Below are 23,288 nucleotides of genomic sequence, written 5' to 3'. Positions count from 1 at the left end.
CAGGAAAGGCAAATGTTGTGGCAGATGCACTGAGTCGGAAATCATCAGCAAGATTAGCCGGTATGTGGAGTGTTCACAATACACTTATTAATGAGTTGAGGTCATTAGAAGTTAAATTAGAGGCGACCAGTTCTGGAACATTGATGGTTATTTATGATGTGAAACCAGTGCTAATTGATCGAATTCGAGAAGCGCAACAATTAGATCCATTTTTGGTAGAGATGAAAAACAAAATTAAGGAAGGCAGAGTGAAGGAAGGCAAGAAGTTTGAATTTCTTTTGAAAGAGGATGACACACTCATGTTTGGGAATCGAATTTGTATACCTGATGACGTTGAGTTAAAGAGAGAAATTCTAGCACAGGCTCATAGCTCACCGTATGCGATGCACCTCAGAAGTACTAAGATGTATTATAATTTGAAGAGAAGCTATTGGTGGTTGTGCGCACCCGAATTTCGTCTCGTCGGGGCACGCATGCGCGCGCCTAAATGCAACGCGGCTTGGGAGTGTCCACCTTCCCGGGGACGCGCGACGGACGCACGTGAGAAGGAGTCGCCACTACCCGTTTACGACCCGAAAGTCGAGGGCCGGTGAGTCGCCCGAGTTTAGGGGTATGGGACACACCTAGTATGTTAAGGCAATGGTCTGTACGGAACCGGAAATTCCGAATTCGAGGGTTCTATTACATGTGGGCCTATATCCCACACGCCCTTTCGATACTCTAGCTTGCTAGGCTTGCCATTTTATTTATTTACCGCATGATTAAGTTCCGCTCATCTTACGCGTTTTGACACCGTAAATTCGAAAAAACACTCCGACCGTCCGCTCTCCGACCGAGATTCTTATATGAATAAACATACAACATAAATCATTACATTGTCCTCTCAAATAAATAAAATACAAATTACAACAACTGAATCCCGGTCGGTTCGCGTTCGGTCATTATTCCGCTCGTGCTCACCGTGTGGTTTGAAAAAAAACTGAAATTGAAATTAAGGTGCGCGCACTCGGTGTTTAAGGGATTAGATCCCGTAATCTACGATTGGGGCGTTGAACCCCATGTGAATTGTATCCTAAAGGATCGGGCTCGACCCGCATAACAAATAAGTGTAAAAATGTAACAAGTAGGCGCAAATAAACAAACAATGAGATTTATTATTGCCGAATTTACGTGAGTTAATCAATTATTATCCGGGGTATCTTGGCATACAAGTCCTACCCTAAAACAAACAAAAGGGGTGATGGATAGGGTATGTAGCATTCAGCAGCATTTAACGGACTCGACAGACATGATGTCCATAGTCAAGTCTCGAATGAGTAGGTTATTTTTAGATTATTCTGTATCGTGACAATATGGCTTTTACAGATTAAGAGTGTTTTCACCTAAAACCCAAAACCTAACCCTCTACTTGACTATTTGCCTATGTTGATTATGCCGAGTTTGTGATTAATCCGTTTTCTCATGTTTTAACCCGTTCTAAACACAAACCTACACTAGAGTGACGGCAGGACGAGAACCGGTAATCATGCCCTTGAATCGGTAAATATGTGTGTGCATGAAAATCAAGATTACGTTGTACGTATCTCGGTGCTTTTGAAATTGTGAATTTTGAAAAGGGCATGACTAACAGTTTTTGAACTGTCGATGCGATTACAGATTATTAATAAGTTTGTATAATTTATTTAAAAGAGTCCAATGATTTAATTTAGCCAAATTTAACGTCCCGATTACCCGTATGTAAAATTTTAGGTTAATTAGAAATTTACCGAATGCTTTGGTTTACGGATTTCGAGCTGTCGAGATAGCCATTAGTTGACCGCCCAATAAACTCTAATTTCCGACATGGTCACATTGTATACATATAATTACAAAAAATAAATGGGGCACATGCATTGTCGGTGGGTGATCCAAGTGGGAAAGGGTCGGATATTTTTAGAAAATGTCCAGGGGACTAAATTGAACTATTTTAAAAGATCGGAGACTGATTTGAAAATTCGGATGGAGTTTCGGGGACCGATTTGAAAATTCTGAAAAATTGGGGACTATGTAAAAATAACTGAAAATGCCCCAGGACTTGTTTGAAACGAATTTGAAAATCTGGACTGATCTGGAAACGAAAAAAATGGCCTCAGGACTAAACTGAAACAACTTGGAAAATTCCTTGGGATACTTGGAAAATTCTGGGAATTTCAGGACTGATTGGAAAATAGTAAAATGACTAGGACTTGATTGAAAAGAAATTTTAAAATTCGGGGCAGATCTGAAAAGGATGAAAAATGGCCCCGGGACTAAACTGAAACAACTTGGAAAGTTATTTCGGATGCTTGAAAAAATTCTGAAAAATCCAAGGACTGATTGGAAAATAGTAAAATGATCGGGACTTGATTGAAAATAAATTTTAGAGTTCGGGACAAATCTGAAAAAAATAAAATGCGTCCTCTGGACTGAAATGTGACAAAATAGATAGTTCATAAAATCGAGTTCGGGACAAATCCGATCACCCACGCAACCCAAGAACACTCATTTCACATTATATCCATCAGGCAAGCAATAACATTCAGGAAAGGAGCCCTCCACTAAGTCGAGAATTTACCTTGTTTGAGAAGAATAGGGGCAGATCTGTAAATAAAGAAAAATTTCGCCAGGCAAGTTGGGCTGCTGTGAAGTGGGCCGAACTGGGCCAGTGAGCTAGACTGGGCCGATGGAGGGCAGATTGGGCCGAATTGGGCCGGATTGGACCTCTACTGGACTGGGCTGATGGGGGCGGATTGGGCCTAATTGGACCGTGGGCTGCTGGACTGGTTGGGCTGCTTGCCGCGGGCCGAATTGCTGGGCCGGCACGGGTTGGGCTACTGGGTGCACGAACAGTGCTGCCGATCGCGCAAACGATACCGGCCGCTCACGAGCGTCGCCCCTGCGATTCGGAAGTACGGCAGATCCGGTTAAAATAAATTTGAAAATAAAGAAGAGAAGAGGGATGGTCCCGGCGGAAGGCTCCCGCGATGAGGAATTGAAGGGATCGGATCCCGTGGAGTTATGTCCCAAGTTCGAGCACGAGGAGGCAGCGGACTCCGATGTCTGAGCCAAGGAAATTCCGGGGAGTCGTGGGCGAGAGGAATCGAGCTGTGAGGAATAGCGCCCCGGGGAACTGAGGGGTTTTTTTTCTCTCTTTTTTTTTTGGAGCTTCCTGATTTCTCTCGCCAACCTCCCGCATTTTTTTCCTTTTTTCTTATTTATTCAATCCGGGCGAGCTTAGGATTTTCTTGCCGAATGTGCTGTCGTTTTTTTTCCATAATGAGCTGCGAGTTTCCTTCCAAAAACGGATTACGGTTTCCTTTCGAATTCTTCGGAGAATTTCCATCCCGAGAGAGAGATCGAGAGAGCCGGGCATTTTTCTTGGGTTTTCCTTTTATATCCAGCTGAAAGAAAAGAAAAAGAAAGAAAGAGACGTGGAGAAGGTGGCGGCTAGGGTTTCGTTTTCTTTTTTTTCCATTAGGGTTTTCGCTTTTTTTTGGAAAGAAGAAGAAGAGAAAATAAGAAGAAGGAAGAAAGAATCGGGGGGTAAAGGGAGCAGAAGAAGAAGGAAGAAGAGGACAAAATAGGGGGGAGGGTGGAGAGGCAACGGTCAACTGACCGTTGCCACCTTTTTTTTTTTTAAAAGAAATTAGTCGGTCAGACCGGCTCTGACCGACTTTGACTTTTCTGACTTTTTCTTTTTTCTTTTTTTTAAAGAAATTCGAAAATTCAAATTTAACGCGCGTGGAGATTAAAATTCTCATCTTTGCAATTGGATGTCCAAAAAATGATCCGTGACCGGCATTAAGTCTAGAAAAATTTATGGATCAATATCGTGCAATAAAATATTTCCCGACCTTGAGTTTTCTTCTCAGATTTTAAAATTGACGTCGACGCGCGCGAAATTCAAAGACACCCCGTAAAACTATTTTTTTTATAAAATTGATGTTAAAAAATAGAAAAATGTCACTTTTTCGAAGGCCATGAATGCTCGAGCAATTTACTAGAAATACTTCCCTCATTCGGGGTGACAAAGTGACAATTTTGTCCATTCTGTAGCCGATGGACCGAAATGGGGTGCTGACAGTGGTATAACATGAAAAAGGAGATAGCCGAATTTGTTGCTAAATGTCTAGTATGTCAGCAGGTTAAAGCAGAACATCAACACCCATCCGGGTTATTACAACCTCTTCCGGTACCTGAATGGAAATGGGAGAAGATCACCATGGATTTTGTCTCGGGACTTCCACGAACACGAAGAGGGCATGATTCTATATGGGTGATAGTTGATAGGCTGACAAAATCCGCTCACTTCCTACCAGCTAAAACGACATTTGGTGCTGATCAGTTGGCACAATTGTTCATTAAAGAGATTGTGAGGTTGCATGGAGTGCCGGTATCTATAGTATCAGACAGAGGCTCATATTTTACTTCCAAGTACTGGAATAGTTTTGTTACTGCTCTGGGCACGAAGCTGAATTTGACCACTGCTTTTCATCCCGAATCAGATGGGCAGAGCGAAAGGACCATTCAAACATTGGAGGATATGTTAAGAGCGTGTATCATAGAATTTCAAGGTAACTGGGATGACTACCTTCCTTTGATGGAATTTGCCTATAATAACAGTTACCAATCTAGTGTTGGAATGGCTCCTTATAAGTCGCTTTATGGTCGGGCTTGTCGAACACCTTTGTGTTGGAATGAAGTTGGAGAGAGGCAATTAACTGGACCGGAAATAGTCGACTTAACGGCCGAAAAGGTCAAGGTTATCAGGGAAAGATTAAAGACCGCTCAAGGGCGACAAAAGAATTATGCGGATAAACGAAGGAAGGACCTCGAGTTCCAGCAAGGGGATCGAGTTTTCTTAAAAGAATCACCTTGGAAGGGTATTATGAGATTTGGCAAGAAAGGAAAGCTTAGTCCCAGATATATCGGGCCATACGAGATTCTGGAGCGCATTGGGAAGGTGGCATACCGGTTGGCTCTATCCCCTGAACTGTCCCGTATCCATAACGTGTTTCATGTGTCAATGTTGCGTAAGTATATACCGGACCCATCTCATGTTCTGAGTTATCAACCGGTGGAGTTAAATGAGGACTTGACATATGAGGAAGAGCTAGTGGAGATCTTGGATAGGAAAGAGCAGGTCCTTCGAACCAAGAAAATTCCCTTAGTAAAGGTGTTGTGGAAGAGTCATTCGAGAGAAGAAGCCACTTGAGAACCCGAGGATTCTATGAGAGTCAACTATCCATACCTTTTCCCGATATCAGGTAAATAATTTCGGGGACGAAATTTTCATTAGTGGGGGAGATTGTGAGGCTAGTGTCCACCAAACATGCATATATGCTCATATACATATCCATATGCACATGCATGGTTACATAACATACATGTATATAATATACCCTTATTTTTTGGCTGGATCTTTAAATGTATTTAATATACCACAACTTGTGGCTGGATCATTATCTATATGAAAATAATAATAATAATAATAATAATAATAATAATAATAACGAAAAAGTGAGAAATCAGATAGAGATGAGTGTAGAATGGGCCAAGTGGCCTCCTCTTCAGCAGCCCTTTCCTTCCCACCGCCTTTGACCATCTTTGACCACCTTCTTTTTCTTCTTTCCATCATTATTTAAGCCATACCCTCCCTTGCTCTACCCCTAGCAGAAAAAAAAACGAAAATGAACCAGAAGAGAGAGAGAGAGAGAGAACTGAACTGAGTTGAGAAAATCCAAGAGAAGAAGAAGAGGAAGAAGACTAAGTTGGAGTATTGATTAGTAAGTTGATTATCTATGATTTAAACATTCATATTCACTATATTAGGTATAGTTTGGTGATTCTTCTTGCAATTATCTTAGCTGTTCAGGGTTGAGAAGCTTGGTTGATGTATTCGGAGTTAGTTTTATTTTGTGTTAGGATGAGTTTGGTCACCCATACGAGCTGAATATTTCGGTGGTGAGGCAAGGAGCAAATTCTTGATTGCATTAGTAGGTTTCTAATATGAGCGGAAATGGATCGGATTAATAGAAATTTGTGTGCTCTTTAGCTAAGTTGACTTGCTGTAAATGAGAATAGAGTATGAATGAATCTGATTTGAAATTTATCATGCACTATAATGATATCATGTGATGGATTGATTGACTAAGGTCTTGTTTATTTGTACTTTGGAACCAAAGAAGTACTTGGAATTCCTTGCACTCTTCTTAAATTGGGCTGATCAAATTAGTCATCCATGTGATATAAATTGCAACGTACCATAAGTTGGTGTAAATTGAGGAATACATGTGCATATCATTTTGCATCGTTCCCTATTAAGAGAGTTAAGTAGAAATCGAAAGAGATAGGGAATGAACATCGTTAGTTATGAATGTCTTACATTATAGCTATATCGAGGAAGTAACATGGTGGTTAATGCAAATTTTTATTCTTATTCAGCATATTATCTAATCTTTGTGCTTGAACTGAATAGGGGCTGGGGAGACTGAGACCATACCTTTGGAAGGCTCGACTCATTAAGTGGTCATTTCAGGGGTGTTTGTGAGTATTTTCTTCCATCGTAAAATGATAATATATCTATATATATATATATGTGTGTGTGTCTGGTTATAGAGGTGATCGTGGCTAAATGATTGCGGAACATAGTTGATGTGCATGCTTTGTATGATTGTGATTGTTGGACTATAGCCATGGGACCGCTGGACCCGGCGGATTATAAAAGGGGCCTGATCGGCCGCCGAACCCGGCGGAATACAAATAGGGGCATGATCGGCCGCTGGACCCGGCGGAATACAAATAGGGGCATGATCGGCCGCTGGACCCGGCGGAATATAAGTAGGGGCATGATCGGCCACTGGACCGGCGGAATATAAATGAAGGTCAACTCTTACCGCCAGAGGTTAATGGGCGGCCCCCGCTGATGAGATATGATATGTGAATGAACAGATAATTCTTTGAGGTATGCGGGGTCACGGTGCCTTCAGAACTTGTCGCAAGGCAATGCGACCCCATGGCTATATTATTGTTGTTTGGATTTGGTTGCCATATGAGTTGTGTGAAAGTATGATCTTGGTATTGGATTCTATATCTGGTGGAATGCGGACATAAGTAGATACATGATTGATTGTGATGAATTGTGATGTTAACATATTAGTTCATTTTACGTTGGAATATCGTACTCACTGAGCTCACCCCTTGCATACATTTTTCTAGATGAGCTAGGAGCTAGACTAGCCGCACAGGAGGACTTTGGATAACGGGAATCAGCGCAAAGGATTTTGGCAAGTAGGCCCACCCATAGTATAGGTAGTAAGTGTTCGTAAATGTTACAATCCTGTTACGACCTGAAACTTTTGTTAGTTGGTTTAGTGGTATGGTTGTAGCTGAACACACTATGGAGAGCATATATGTACATTAGAATCCGTTAGACTCATTATATATTCATGTAGAGCATGCCGAGTTAGTTTAAAGGTTGGATGTGTTGTAGAAGTATGCTATATATATATATATGAATGCTTTTCGTTCAGTCTGTGTTACAAGATGATTACAACTGAGTAATCTTTGAGAGTTTTATGCATATATCTGAATTAGTTAGGTGGTTATATGTTTATATAGAGCTTGCTGGGTTGGTTCAATGTGTTGGGAGTTAGGAAAAACGGATTATACATATATGAGTTGCGTATATGATAATGAATATTAAGGAATAGAGGGGAAACTCTGCTATAAGTTTCGGGTCGTGACAGATATATTTTGTTATCGGGCCGGAACAATCGACTCCTTGGTTCCCGATACAAATAGCAATTAGAATACGCCTGGAAAACCTGCAGTTGGACTTCTATGACTGTTTCCTGAGTGTCTCGAGGAGTCTAGAACTCACTGTGTTCTCCATATCAAACCCCGAATGTTTGTTGGGCTGTATTGGAGACTTTTTTAAAGCTACTCGAGAAGCCTAAATAATTTATGCAATCCGATCTGAAATGTTCTCCCTCATCCTTGTGGTCACTGGGACCGCCTGAGCCTGATCTCAGTTTTTAAAATTTCGCCTGATGAGCCGGCGGCTTGAGAACCTCTCCAGAATGGCTCCTTTTTCTACTCGGGAATCACTCGTGAGGTGAATATGATTTCCGAAAAGCAATCTGAAGAGTGCTCCATGATCCTGAGGATCCATGGGTCTAGCCGGGCCTAACCTCGGGTAATCGAAGAGTCAACTCGAGAACCTTGCTGGAAGGGCTCCTTTTTTCACTCAGGAGTCACTCCTAAGGTGAGGATGATTTCCGAAGAGCAATCTGAAGAGTGGTCCATGATCCTGAGAACCCCTGGTCCTAGTTAGGCCTAACCTCGGACGCTCACAATTCGCCTAACAAATAAGTGACGTGGGCGCCTCGTTGGGAACCCTCTACGATTAATCAAGAGTGCTCCAACTCAAGCAAATGATTTGCGAAATATGCTCGAAGGTACTCTTCATTAGTTTGGCACCGTGAGGAATTTTTAGAGTCCCACATTGGATACCTTTTAATAGACTGGTGAGCCGGCAGTGAATAGTATTGTCGGAAGCCGCCTACCAACTCGAGATCACGTGTCGTTCGGACTCTTTGGGACCTGCAGAGGAATTTCTGAGACTCTCTGCATGGTTATGCTTCAGTGTCATCTGGTTGAACTCGTTGACCTAACTATGAATAGTGGTTCGGGGTCTGTCAGGCTATTTTCTATTGGAATTTCAGAAGGTTGCGACTGGGAGCCCTATTGATGGCCCTCAAAAGCTAGAAGACCAAAACGGGACGCTGATAACCCCTATATGTATATACTCGCGAATATTACCCTAGAGACTATCGGAGAGATTCGATAATCCTGTAATAGAGAAACCTGGACTTAGCAAATCGGTGTAATGGCAACTCCAATCTTTGTCCCAAGCAAATCACAGACTAACTATTGACACTTTTAGGCATCACAAATCTCCCCAACCTTAATTACCCACGTGCCGCGGGGGGGGAGGCGAAGACACTTGCCGATCCCATGCAACTTTATATATGTATATAATATACAAACTTGACAACGCCCTATTCAATATATGCAGAATAGTGAATGTCTTTATAATATAGTGTGTTGTAGGAAATTTAAATAATATTTATATTTATATATAACCTTGATTATGCCTTAATAAATAAATGTGCATAATTTAGTATGTTGTATAGAAATTAAATAATAATAATATAAACTTGATTATACCCCAATAAATAGGAGTAAGGTAGTAAATCACTTTATAATTTAGTATGTTATATAGAAATTAATTACTAATAAATATTATTATTTTAATTAAGGAAAAATATGTCCAAAAAATATTATCATTACTTTAAAATTTTATATTATGATTATAACTTTAAAATTTTATATTATGATTATCATTACTTTATTAAATAAATCTAGGAATTTTGAATTACTAGGATTTTAATTTTCTTACGGCTTAAATTGATAATTAGGATTATATGTCTGTGATATATTTGATATGAATTACTTGCTATTGAGCTCTTGAATTACATTATTTAGGTTAAATTTGAAAATTTACAGTATTAAAGTTTATATAGTATAAAATTAAATTTTATATATATTAATATTAACTATAAATTGATATCAATTATTGTGTTAATATTTAATTTTCATAATAAATTTTCTTTATAAAATCCAAGTGATCAATAACTAGCATACATATATATAGATTATATTAACAAAGGTGAGTGAAGAGACTCGACCAGAAGTCAAAGAAATATTGAAAAATGTGATATGACAATCTCACATGAAACGAATTGGAGCCTCTTATTGCTCTAACTGGGAAGCCAGCTTTAATATAATATATTAAAAGCAATGAAACAAACGAAAAAACACTTTGAGAATTGGAGAAAAAAATACTCCAATTATTAAATTCATTATTTATCTTCATATTTGTATTACATTAACAAAAGTGAGTGAAGAGGCACTTAACTTTAAGTCATGGAATGCTAAAAAATGAGATGCGGCAACCTAGTTAAGGAATACTGGAAAATGTGATGTGGCAAACTCACATGAAACGAATGGGACTCTCACTGCTCGAGCTCGAGGAGCCAATTTTAATATGACAACTATAAATATATATTTTATATTAACAAAGGTGAGTGAAGAGACTCAACTAGAAGTCAAGGATTTTCTAAAAAAAAAAGTGATGTGGCAACCTCACATGAAACGTATGGGAACCTCTCGTTTCTGTAGCTCGAGGAGACTACTTTAATATAACTAGACTAGACTAGATGAACGTGTTACGGGCATGCACAAGTTTCGAGAATAAAAGAAAATTACTCTTATAACTCCATAGAAATTTATTTTTTATCATTATTGTTTATATTAAACATTCTAACGGACTACTATTATATATTTTCCTGGAAATTCAATATTTTAAAGCAAGTGTCTCAACCAAAATTACCCACCCAACAAAATATGAACATTCTAATTGATTTATTATATTAATCTTATTGTATTGCAAATCGTTTCGATTTCATGAAGTGACATAACAAGATGATAGTGTGCCACTTGTGAAATGATTATTGACGGTCAAATGAAGGATCACACAGGGAGAAGCCTCCTTCATCCTAAGTGGCACTCCCTGATGCTTTAACTCATCTTTTAATATTTTATATATACATATATTAAAAGAAACGAAACAAATGAATAAAACAAATCGAGAATAGGAGCATAAATATGACAATTATTGAGTTCATTATTTATTCTTCATGTATAAATTACATTTAAAAAAGAGAGTGAAGAGACAATTAGAAGTCAAGGAATATTGAAAAATGTGATATAGCAACCTAGTGAAGGAATGCTGAAAAATGTGATGTGGCAAAGTAGCAAACGAATGAAAGGTTCTCATTATTGGATTTCGAGAAATTAAGTTTAATATAACATAAATAAATGGATATATAAATATTTTTCAATAGAGGTTATTATCTATATTACCAAAAAGACCACCAGTAATATAATATTATTAAAAAATGGAACTTATCTGAATAAAAATCTAAATTGTCAGTAATTAGTTTACCAGAAAATAACATCAGCAATAATGCACCAAATGCCACCATAGAATCTCCCTTCCATATATGTGTCTATAATATATTGATAAATAAAGAAAAAATACCATTCCATTACAAAATTGTTACCAACTTCAACTAAAAAAAAAAACAATTATTCTATCGCCCCTAAACCAAACCGGCGTCCCCCTTACGGTCATGGAGGTGGAGTCTCAGATACCTCATCCAGTGTCGCCACCTAGGCCGAAAGGGCTGACGGTGGCGTCCAGGCTCAACACGTACGTGGCAGGTAGTTGGGTGGGGAAGCGGTTCAAGCTGTCGGAGCGCGGGAGCACCTTCACGACCGAGCTGAGGGCCGGGACTGCCACCTTTCTCACCATGGCCTACATCCTTGCTGTGAATGCCTCCATCCTCGCCGACTCTGGGGGCCCCTGCTCTGTCTCCGACTGCGTTCCCCTCTGCTCCGACCCGTCTGTATCGGTCTCAAACTGCACTGGTCCTGGCCACTCAGTCTCCCAGCCGAATGTCTCGTGCAAGTTCAACCCAGTCAACCCGGGCTATGCTGCCTGCCTAGACCGGGTCCGGAAGGACCTGATAGTCGCCACCGCAGCCTCCTCCCTCATCGGGTGCATCATCATGGGCACATTTGCTAACCTTCCCCTCGGCCTTGCTCCAGGGATGGGCGCAAATGCTTATTTTGCCTACACGCTGGTCGGGCATCACGGGTCCGGCCACATCTCATACCAGAGCGCCCTAGCAGCGGTGTTCATGGAGGGCCTACTCTTCCTCCTAATCTCCGCTGTTGGGCTCCGGGCGAAGCTCGCAAAGCTCATCCCAAAGCCCGTCCGGATCAGTGCATCGGCTGGCATCGGGCTGTTCCTGGCCTTCATTGGGCTGCAGAACAATCAGGGGATCGGGCTGATCGGGTACAGTCCTTCAACTCTAATCACCCTCGGAGGCTGCCCGAGTTCATCTCGGACCTCACTCGCACCTGTGATCGCCGCTGCCAATGGGACCTTAAGCCTGATCCCCAGTGGGACCGTCTCAGGAGAAATCCTCTGCCTCAAGGACCGTATGGAGAGCCCGACGCTCTGGCTCGGAATCGTAGGATTCGTGATCACAGCCTACTGTTTAGCAAAGAACATGAAGGGCGCTATGATTTATGGCATCGTCTTTGTCACAGTGGTCTCATGGTTTCGCAACACTTCTGTCACAACATTCCCGAACACAGAATCGGGGAATTCTGCATACGCATACTTCAAGAAGGTGATCGACATCCACGTGATTGAGAAGACGGCGGGGGCCCTCAGCTTCGCGAGCATCGGGAAGGGATCCTTCTGGGAGGCCGTCATAACGTTCCTTTACGTGGACATACTCGACACGACGGGTTCGCTCTACTCAGTGGCGCGGTTTGCCGGGTTTGCCAGCCCCAATGGGGACTTTGAAGGGCAGTACTTTGCCTTCATATCAGACGCGTCTGCGATAGTGTTGGGGTCACTCCTTGGGACATCGCCAGTGATGGCCTCCGTCGAGTCGATGGCAGGGATCAGGGAGGGCGGGAGGACAGGGCTGACGGCCATCATGGTGGCGGGCTACTTTTTCCTGGCCTTCTTTATCACGCCGCTGCTGGCCTCGATCCCGGCCTGGGCGGTCGGGCCACCACTTGTGCTGGTCGGGGCGATGATGATGAAGGCCATCGTAGAGATTGAGTGGGACGACATGAGGCAAGTTATTCCGGCGTTTGTTACGCTAATGCTCATGCCGCTTACCTTTTCCATAGCCTACGGGCTTATTGGTGGAATCGGGACTTACATCGTCCTGCATCTATGGGACTGGGGCAATGAACTCCTAGGCCACTTGGGATTAGCCAAAAGGAGGAATAGTGCAGTCAACAGGGATGCGTATGCCAATTCGATCGAGGACGGGAGTACAAAACCGGCTGTTCCGCTGAACCAACCATGACAATCTCGACTGGCTAGTCTCCTCATCTTATTGAAAGGACAGTGTAGGATACAATTTCAATTTTCGATATTACTTTGATCGAATGTTGGTGCATTCAAGTTCTTATAAGTTTTTAATGAAATTATTAATTACATGGCGATAAACGGATTATCCATCAATGTTTAAGATGTAAAATAACATAATAATTAATCAATGTTGGGAGTGCTTTCATGCTTGAGTCGTTCCAAAGGGAGAAGGTCTCTAATTTGTGGGATTTTTCCATCCATAAAACTCAAATTTGATGCTTTATTTAGGGCGAAAAGTAATGAATTTGATTGTTAAGGGCTTAATGGAGGCTTGCGTTCAGAGGGGAATAAAACCATTTTAAATTTTATTATGTGAAACTAAAGGGAACATGAGCCGTGATAAAGACTGTACTCCAGATCCTCCAGCCCAACTAACTAAGACAGATCACATTTTCCACTCTTCATGACGAAAGATTTTGATTTTAATAGAACTTAGGGAAGGAGATGAGCCAGCCGATGACCCTGATCGGGGTGGGTGGCCGGCGGGGGACGCCCTTATCCTTTCCTCCGATACCAAATTGATTTTTTTTAATATTATATTTTATTTATTGCCCTCAAGTTGTTGTCTGGGCAAAACTCCCTAAAAAAAGCTACTATGTCAGTATTCTGCTTATTTTTTATGAAAAACCGACTGCATGTTGTGCATTGAGGAAATTTTTTTTTGTTTTATAGGGAAAATATTTTGATTTGTACTGTCACGTGAAAAAGTCAAAAAACCGTATTGTACGGTGTTATTTTTCCTAATTCAAATTCCAATTCAAATTGGAACTCATGCGTTTAACAATGTAAATAAACTTTTTTTTCATAATAATGACGTCGACATTTTTTAGTTTATAATAAACAGTAGATAAAAACTTTTTTTTCCGGTAGGTAACATCACAGTTGACATCATCTCTACTGAATGATCCGATCATGTATGTGACAATGGTCACAATTAGTGGTCCGTGTCCTCGGCTTTCGATCCTACCATGGGCTCGGGAGCCCTGAGCCCGAGCGATCCGCTAGTGCCGACATCCCCCGATGGTCACTAAACATAGGCTAAGAATTCAATCCTTTCATATCCGGTCTCTTTCCTTTTTTTTATATATACTAGAATTTATTTCAATCTTTTCTTTCATATTCTATCCCTTTCTTTTTTCTTTTTTCTTTTTTCTTTTTCATTTCTAAATGCCAATCATGAACTAATATATAATTCCTTCGTATTCCATCTCCTTTTCCTTTGTTTTCATTTCTTCGGTACCAATTTCCTTTGTTTTCATTTCTTCGGTACCAAACATACGCAAATTTTGACCCTTTCGGATCGTATGAATATTGTTGTCATGCAATTATGGTCGCTTGATCATCACAACTGTGTTATATAGCATTCTATTTTTGGGAATTTTTCGAAAAATTTTCCATCTCTTTAAGTAATATGAATAAGGAATAATATCATAAGCATGGTTTTGACATAATGTCATCAAGATATCACATAGAGCTGAACTGACGTAATAAAGCTCGTAATGTAGATCGAGCCCAATCAAAAATGGTCATTCGCTTAGATTCTATTTCTTTCAACCAACACAGAAACAAAAGATGATCAGGTCGCTTGAAGAATTTTCTCGCATTATTAAAGGCCAAAGGGAAGAGCCCGTTCACTAAGATCTGTACATATCCTCAATGCTATATACAGTACTTCAAAATCACACATCGTACATGGATTGGTTCAGACAATAACCTCCCCAGCTCGGGCCGAGCGTTCCATGATACGAATACTCAAATGTTCAACATCATCGAGAAATATAAGTTCCTACTTTCGAGAAATGAACCAACTGAACAGGTACAGTTAAGCTCTGCAAAGAGTGTCCATTAGCTCCCTGCCAATCTGTTCAAGAGACTAGCACATCTCTACTAGCTTGATTCTCCCCTTTTTGTTCAGATCTCCACGAGCTTGAATCTCCTCTTTTTCTCATGGATGTTTTAAAATTACGTAGCTTTTTATGTCAAAATCACATAACCACCTAATTGACAACACCTGAGAGACCCAGGCGTGCCAGGAAGCGATTCCAATATATGAGACGTGCCACTAGCCGACCCTATCAATTCAAAGCGTGTACCATGACCTAAATGTCTGCGAGATTAATCGACGGCTAGATCTAACTAAAAGTAATAATTCGCGTCTCGGACGATAATACGGCTCGGGGATTTAACCGTTTGAGTTCTTCACCAAACTTTCTACTTGAACAGGAACCCAAATCTGAAATCAATCAAGCGGCTAGGAGCCTGCTTAATAGAATTCGACCAATAACTCGACCCAGGAAGCCGAGTTCAAAGTGAAGGAAGTCCATGCGATGCGAGTTAATCCAACCCTTTGATAATCTTCGGCAAAGTGGTGTCGAAGGAAACTAAAAAGTTCATCTTGAAAACCTGGGAACTCCAACGACGAATTTTCTCGATCCACGGGAAATCGATTCTGGGATAGACAAACAGCAATTGGAAAGGTATGAAAAAGTAAGATGCGATAAATGAAAGTGAAGGTAAAGTAAAGTGCAGTAAAGTAAAGTGCAATAAATAAAAGATAAAATAAAAGTATGTTGATTGATTGATGTGCAGAGAGGTACAAAGAACTCACGTATAGGCATGTATAATAAAACCCTAGGAATATATCGTAATCGGATACGTCTATAAAATACAATATCGAAATAATATCTAAATATGAAATTGATTACTATGACTATCTAAATTGCCTAAAAATAAGATATCAAATAAAATCGAAGAAATATTCTACTTACTCAACTTCCTAAAATCAAATATGGCACGAGATAACCTGAGAATATTACTTTCTTAATCTCCCAGTATATCAACTGCCAAGGAAAATTAATAGTGCGTTTAATTTTAGAGTTAAGTAAAGTTGAGTTTTGATTTTAATTGAATTATAATAATTGTAGTGTTGAATTATGAAAAGAAGTATGAAAAAATAATGAATAGTTAAAATTGTAATAATTGTGGTGTTGAATTATAAAAAAAAGTATAAAAAAATAATAAATAGTTGAGAGAATTTAATATTAAATATTAAATTGAGTATAATAAAATTATATGTGGATTTACGTATGGAGTCCACCTTTTTTACTTTAAAAAGTTAATTTTTATTGTGTAGTGAGTAGAGTTAAATTAAAATTAAAATTTTAAAATTCAATTGCGAAACCAAATAAAACATTAATTCTTCCACCGCCACTGATGATGTAATCACGCCCACACACATGCATATATGTGTATATCTCTTCATATTGGGCTGCTATAAACAATCAAATCTTCCAACCACTGTGATCAGAATGCTTCGCTCATGCACGTAGTCTTCCGTGATGGGCCCTTGATAATGGGCCTCCTCTTAGCCAGGCTTTCCTCCTAAAAACATGGGTTCGGCTTTCTTTATTCGAACTTTAAACTAACTCAATTCATGCAAGGATGATTGCGGCCCGCTCGTCAAGCTCGGACCAATACATCATAAACCCGGAAAAATCATCGACATCTCCAGTTACACTTTATAACTAAGCAATCCTCACGAGATATGGAAAATAGGTGTTACCATATAGATGCCAGTCTATCTAACCCCTGCTCGTCTTGGAACCCAATGGTTGGATCGTAGGTCGAGGACATCTTGCACCATAAACCTCAAGCGAGGGGTGAGCGGAGGATTCGACATCAGCTCCTTCAACCTGCAGAAGTACTTATCATTGATCTCACGGGATATTGAGCTCTCATCAAGCTGCTTACCAATCGTATTGAACAATTGGCAGGTGGCTTCAACATTTTCCTCAGCTCGGCAGACTTTGTTGTCATCCCCCAAAAGATCCTGCCCGAGATTATCCGGTGTTAGATATCCAGTAAAAACAATCCTCCCCCCGAAAATTGCCTCGAATTCCCTCCCTCTTCCCCCGGAAATATATTCAACGAGTGCTACTCATCCTCCATGAATGATTAACAACCAATCAGAGTATCCAAAAGTGGGAATAGGTGGGATCATTGTGGAACTAGTTTCCTACTTTCAAGGACTCTGTTTGGGTGTTACCCAGCCAAGTTAATGAGTAACACTCACCTAATATCTACTCCATTTGGTTGGAGAATACATCATTTTAAAAGTGGGCAGGAGAAAAATGCTAGATTGCACTTTACCAGTCATGATACTCGGAAAACCTTGAGATTTTTCCCTACCTATGTTTTCCAAAGAGGAAACTGGAAAACTGAATTATTTTTCCGAGTTATCTGGAGTCAAATAGGCCAAGAAACCTCACAAACAAATTTACCAATCACAGAGCTGCGGACCTGAACGATGTGGTGCACAATTCTCTCTGAAATCATTCGCCGCTTCCACAGCTCCCCTATGAGGCATATGTTCCCAAGCGCTCTCAGTTTTACTAGCCGCTCCTTCTCCTTTCGTTCCATTTCTTGCTCCGGGCCAGCCATCTGCGTAATTCCTGCTCTAAGTTTATCAGCTCCTTCAAATGCTTCCTGGCAATTACTCAAGAGGATTTGCTTGAAAGTGATTGGTCTCCCATAAGATTCCTTTGGTGGGAATGCGGGAAGCTCATCCTCAAGGTCGGAGCACAGAAGAGCATACAGTGGACAAAACATGGGCTCCAGAACAGCCTTATCATATATCAACGAGACAACACCCTGAAAGATGATGAAAACACCTCGTTATGATGGCAAAACTGGGAACTCATCAACAGAAGATGATGCACTAGAGGCTAATGTATGAGAACCTTTAAAATTTCCGCAGATGTAATTCCAGAATGAATAAGTTGACCCTTGAGAACATCGAACTTCTTTGCGGTCAGTTTGTTCAAAATACTGCAACGAAGAATTCGAGAAACTTTCACAATAATTTCAAATGTCACTGGCGAAAGAGAGCACAAAGTTGAAAATATGAAACAGTTCATCAAAATGAATTCCCAACTATTTTGGAAGAGAATGTAAGTACCCTCTAACTGTCCTCAAGACACGTTCCTCTTCAGAGATGATGAGTCCTCTTCGGGCCGACCATGGAACTTCGGCCTTCACAAGGCCAGGAGCTGGTCCAATCTACATTTGCAAAGATCACGCATGAGATGTCGATTGTGATGGAGAAAACGAAACGCAAAGTAAAAAGACGTAAAAATAGTGAGTTGCATTTCCTTGCTGATATGATATCATCATTTGAAAGAGAGAACAGAGAGCAGGAAGAAAAAAACCCTCATGCTGGCCATACAGACCAACCCTATTTCCTTAGCTGATATGTACCTAAAAACATCTAATAGCAGTGAATCAGGCTTCGTCTATACATGAAATGAACCTAAAAGAAAGACATTACTGCCTGCGACATTGAACTTATTCTAGATCATTCAAATTAATACTTGGATTTCCACCAATCAAATAAAAGGAAATGTTTAGTGAATATATATGTTTCTTCGAAAATGTTGAAATGTATACATTCCAAAAAAGTGACAGTGATAGACTTTTGATCTTATAAATTGAAATTGAATCTGAGTATTCCAAATATTACTTGCAGTAATCTAAAATAATCTATTAGGAATAATTTAAACAGAGAAAATTACATCTATGATTCTGAAAAGCCGAAAATTAATTTCATCTGTATAGCTCATTTATCTGAATGATATAATGCAGAGAGAATTGCCAGAAACAAACAATATTAACCCTAGATTACCGGATATAATGGATCCTATCTGGATAGTCGATCTGGTCAATTAAAGACCTTTTATCTGAATCATGAAAAGGGGTCTGAGTATTCCAATTTTTACTGGATCTAAATAATCCATTGGAAACAAACCCAGAAGCAGAGATATCACATCTATGATTCTCATGCATTATGCATAAATTATAGCTCATTCATCGGAATAAAATACAGAAAAAATTGTCGGAAACAAACAGTTATTACCTTATGGTTACCAGACATTATAGATCCTTTCTGAAAGTTAGTTGGCCTTGGCGATTATTTATCTACTGCTCCTCATTGCCATGACTAGTTTCCCGTGAACTATCATCCCCAAAGGCCGACAACTGACCAAATCGACCATGCCAATCTCGCTTGTCAACCTCAAAATAATCGAACCCTGAGAAATAGGCTGCTGCTAAAGTAAAAGAATGTTAGCTAAAGTGTAGCTCAGAAAATATAAAAAATAGAGATCAACGGGAAAATTTCAAATTGAACAGCTCACAGCAGTTGCAGGACTCTGCTGAATTGAACCTCTCTGCGGGCTAAACAATTCGAGAGTATAGCGCTGAACATCACAAAGACTCGGAAGGATCCAGAAAATACAGAAGGAGCATAATTTTTTATATGACGACGATATGTCCCGACAACAATAAGGTAATAACAGAGATATCAAGTGCATACGGTCGCATTCAAAGAACAAAAAATGACGGTACACTATAAACTCCGCAGTTCAGCTCCGAACTCAGCCCTACTCGACTTACCTATATATCTGGTTCGCTCATACGATACATACTGACGAACCTCATGTATCAGCTCAATCCTAAGCGAGATATCAAAAAGTATGTCGGGAAACAGAACGAGGCAGCTCAGCTCAAAACCGAGAGAAACCGATCGACAAAATCTCAAATACAAGCCGGTCTGTAGCTCGGTTTTAACTTACATGTGAGATTCGGGCGCCGTACGTCCGGCGTCGAAGAGTCGAGAGCTGAGACGGAGAAGTAGACAGGTAAAAAGAGTCCAAATTCCAGCCGGAGCTGAACCGGAGAGGGAGAATACGGAAGTTCTCAGGTGAACGCCATAAGAGGAGATCGAATCATCACCGTGATGATCGGCGGTTCCGGCTGCTCGTATCGGAGGCGCGTGGAGCTTCACGATCTCTCCTCTTCGCTCTCTGTGCAGGGAGTACCTGGAAGCGAATTTTGGAGCGAGAAAATGATTTGTTCGTGGCAAGCGAGCTATTACTTGGAAAACCGACTAAAGGCTTGCTTTAGGAGCGCGAGGCGGAGGGATAAGTGTTATCTAATTGAGTTTTCAGTATGTTAGTGAATTTTTTGAAAATTGTGATTTGACTAATTTTTTGCAATTAAAAATTTAATGTTGATAAATACTTGTAAAAATTACTCATATTTATTATCTATTATAAGTATTAATTTTAATTTCAACAGTTGCAATTGTTACATGCCAAATGTTTTTGCTTATCATAAAAATAGAGCATGTAATCTGCGCTATGCGCGGAATACATATAAATTTTATCCATACTAAAGATTGTGTTATATTAATCTTGTAATTAATTACGCACATGCGCAATTGCTTTTGTATTTTTATCAAATTTTTATTTTAATTTCGCGGATCATTTGTTAAATTTATAAGAATTAAAATTTAGAGTAAATTTCGACGATACCCCATATAATTTATTAAATAATCAACAACACTCCCTCCTTTCAAAATTAGACACACACTACCTTTTCTTTCATTGACATGGCATTAAGACCACTAGTCTTTACCATGTGGATGCCTTGTCATTGCTCTACAAACGGATCCGATTTCATTAATTGAACCAAATTGTATATGTATATTATTTTGAATTGAATCAATTTCGATCCGTAATAAATCGAATAAACCAAGTAATTTATTAATATGGTAATAGGGCGTATCCACGTGGTAAAGATTAGTAGTTCTTGATGCCACATCAACGGAGAAGGTGTGGTGTGTAGTTAATTTTGACAAGAATTGAATGTCGTTGGTTATTTAACAAACTATAGGGAGTGTCTTCAAAATTTATTCTAAGATTTATTTGGTGGTTAACAAATTAATAGAAGGGTGCCGTTTAAATTGAAAGAAAGTGGTAGAATTTTTAGAATTTTACTTTTCCATGAAAATAGGAATAATTAGGAGTGAGATTCTACAATATGGTCAAATCATATAAAATATTAAAGGGGTTACAATTTGAGACTCTCGCTTGAGTAATAGTAATAGAGTTCATGCTCGCGTTACGCGTGGCTAGGTGCATCCGCAATTGCTTTTGTACTTTTATCCAATTTTGATTATGATATTCACAAAAAATCTGTTAGATATATCTTTGTGGAGAGTTTTTCTGATGGAAAGAAAATTGGCCGAACTTTTAGATGTTCTTTTTGTTCCATAAAAAAAATAGTATTATAAATAGGAGTGGAGTTTAACAATAAGATCAAACTATATAAAATATTAAAGTGGTTATAATATAAGAATCTCGCTTAAATAATAGTATGATAAGACATGAGATGAGAAGTATAAGATAAGATAAGACAAGATCATACAGAAATTATTAGGTTATTAGAATCTATATATATATATATATATATATATTAATTTAAACTACTTTAAGGAGATTTCTCCATTCTATGGGTAACCAATAACTCATGATCGTTGCTCTTTGCATTCCCTATGCATATGTAGATCTATGAAATTAATTAATTAATTAATTAAAAATAAAAAATTAAATGAAATATTTGATTAATTTATTCTCTTCAATTTTTGAAAAAATATGATTCATAAACATAATTTATAAAACACAAATTAAAAATATTATAAATCATAATTTCATTGTGTTTCAAAAATATATTTCACAAAAAATTAATGAAAAAATCAATTTGCAGAGGCCCGCACATCACGTGGGTAGTTATGATTTATTTGATAGTTGTAACTAATTAATTGAAGAGTGTTTTTTAAATATAAAGAAAGTGGTAGAATTCTTATGAATTTTATTTTTCGATGAAAATACGAGAATAAATAGGATTGAGATTTTACAATAAGATCAAATTATAGGAAACATTAAAGCAGTTACAATATTAGACTATCAAATAATAGTACAAGATAATCACTTATTTTTCAATAATTATAATTCAGTACTTTTGTTTCAGCAACAACACTCGAAAACAAACCTAAAAAAGCTGTGTAAAATGCATGAATGCGTGAGTTATGGCAATATACCTCTTTTTAAAAATGGATAGATATTTAAAAATAAACAAGATTTAAAATTGATGTTATTGAATTTGACGTATGATTCAACTTTGGATCTTGAATTTTAGTATCCCATGATCTTGTAAATCGTATGTAGCAAATGATTATAGTCCCTTAAAGTCTAATATGTTTTCAACTTTTAAATAAATGAAGCAAACTCCGATACAAAATAGAAAAATAACAAAGAGATATCGGAGATAATCAAGGATAATACCAAGCAAAATGCTTACCATTGCGGACCATCGGACGAAAAAAATCTGGCTAAGAAGATTTACACATAGGTGGGCTCAAATTTTATATTAGAGAAAAACAAACTAGGGAATTATTCAGCAAGGGCGACCTCACTTTTTTTTTTACATGATATACTTTTCTTCATAGATTTAGTTTACATGATCTATTAGCCATATATATTACATATATTCATAAAAAAAATATAAAAAATAGTTTTTTTCGATGTATACTTTGGTATCCAAAAGCCCAACGGATTCCGACTAATTTAGTTTGAACTGGCCTACCAAGGGATAAAACTCTTTCAATATGAATTTTCTATATAAGAATTTTCTATATAAGGATCTCTGATTCATCGGCTAAATCATCCATTAGATTATACTAAGAATTTTGGTATTGTTTGTAGTAGATATGATGATAATGAGCTTACTATGCAACTTAATTATGATGAACCCTCTAACATGTTTAATGGACGTGTTGCAATATGACGGTCGTAGCATCATATTTAGAAAATAGTGAAATGTCCAAGGTTTTATATAATTACTTTTTGTGTGAACTACAGAGCATAGTTAAGAAGATAGCGTTGTAGTTGCACGAAATAGAAGAATCATAAATGATGTGCAGAATGCTCCTCATAATAATTCAGATTATAAAACTGATAGTTCTAGTTGGCACGCTTTTGAATCGGAAACGTTTGTGAGTAGTTTGTTTGTAGATTCTAATTAAAAAATATATTTTGAAACATGTCGACTCCGATCAAGAAAGAAGAAATTGATGACGACCAATTTGAGGAGTACCACAAGGATGTGAGGCTTCTCATAGAAAAGTTTGACAAGATAAAACTCAGTGAAGATCTTGAAGGTAAGAAGCCTTTGAGGAAGAAATTAACAAGTTGGTATTGACTTGATGCAGTTGCAGAGCTAAAAAAATCCATAACATAGTTTTAATGCCGAACCAGATATTGAACAGATCGTGTCATGGGTCAAG

At 38.7% G+C, this 23,288-nt stretch overlaps 2 protein-coding genes across 6 annotated transcripts; one reads left to right on the top strand and one right to left on the bottom strand.

The window, feature by feature from the left end:
- The first annotated feature begins 11,209 nt into the window (after positions 1–11,209).
- On the top strand, positions 11,210–13,176 carry LOC116187296 (adenine/guanine permease AZG1-like). Its single transcript, XM_031515950.1, has one exon. The coding sequence runs from the start codon at positions 11,277–11,279 to the stop codon at positions 13,038–13,040; it is 1,764 nt and encodes a 587-aa protein (XP_031371810.1). The 5' UTR covers positions 11,210–11,276; the 3' UTR covers positions 13,041–13,176.
- Positions 13,177–16,479: 3,303 nt separating this feature from the next.
- On the bottom strand, positions 16,480–20,054 carry LOC116188616 (eukaryotic translation initiation factor-like). Of its 5 annotated transcripts, none has more exons than XM_031518081.1 (7): positions 19,895–20,054; positions 19,735–19,779; positions 19,017–19,209; positions 18,063–18,163; positions 17,845–17,932; positions 17,405–17,755; positions 16,480–16,934 (listed from the first exon to the last, which is right to left on the bottom strand). In XM_031518081.1, the coding sequence occupies exons 3-7, from the start codon at positions 19,032–19,034 to the stop codon at positions 16,683–16,685; spliced, it is 810 nt and encodes a 269-aa protein (XP_031373941.1). In that variant the 5' UTR covers positions 19,035–19,209; positions 19,735–19,779; positions 19,895–20,054; the 3' UTR covers positions 16,480–16,682. The 5 variants fall into 5 exon arrangements, with proteins under 5 accessions (XP_031373941.1, XP_031373940.1, XP_031373939.1 ...); XM_031518080.1 differs by having other exon boundaries at positions 19,017–19,206; XM_031518079.1 differs by having other exon boundaries at positions 19,735–20,053.
- Between the last annotated feature and the right edge of the window lie 3,234 nt (positions 20,055–23,288).

This window comes from Punica granatum, chromosome 8, assembly GCF_007655135.1.
Source record: "Punica granatum isolate Tunisia-2019 chromosome 8, ASM765513v2, whole genome shotgun sequence".
Lineage (NCBI taxonomy): Eukaryota > Viridiplantae > Streptophyta > Magnoliopsida > Myrtales > Lythraceae > Punica > Punica granatum.
This window is presented reverse-complemented; position numbering and strand designations above follow the sequence as displayed.

Coding starts and splice junctions, on each gene's coding strand:
- LOC116188616 (XM_031518081.1), bottom strand. Junction 17,933..18,062: donor GTCTTGAGGACAGTTAGAGG/GTACTTACATTC, acceptor TCTTCGTTGCAG/TATTTTGAACAAACTGACCG. Junction 16,935..17,404: donor TTGTGCACCACATCGTTCAG/GTCCGCAGCTCT, acceptor AATCTCGGGCAG/GATCTTTTGGGGGATGACAA.
- LOC116187296 (XM_031515950.1), top strand. CDS start 11,277: ATGGAGGTGGAGTCTCAGATACCTCATCCAGTGTCGCCACCTAGGCCG.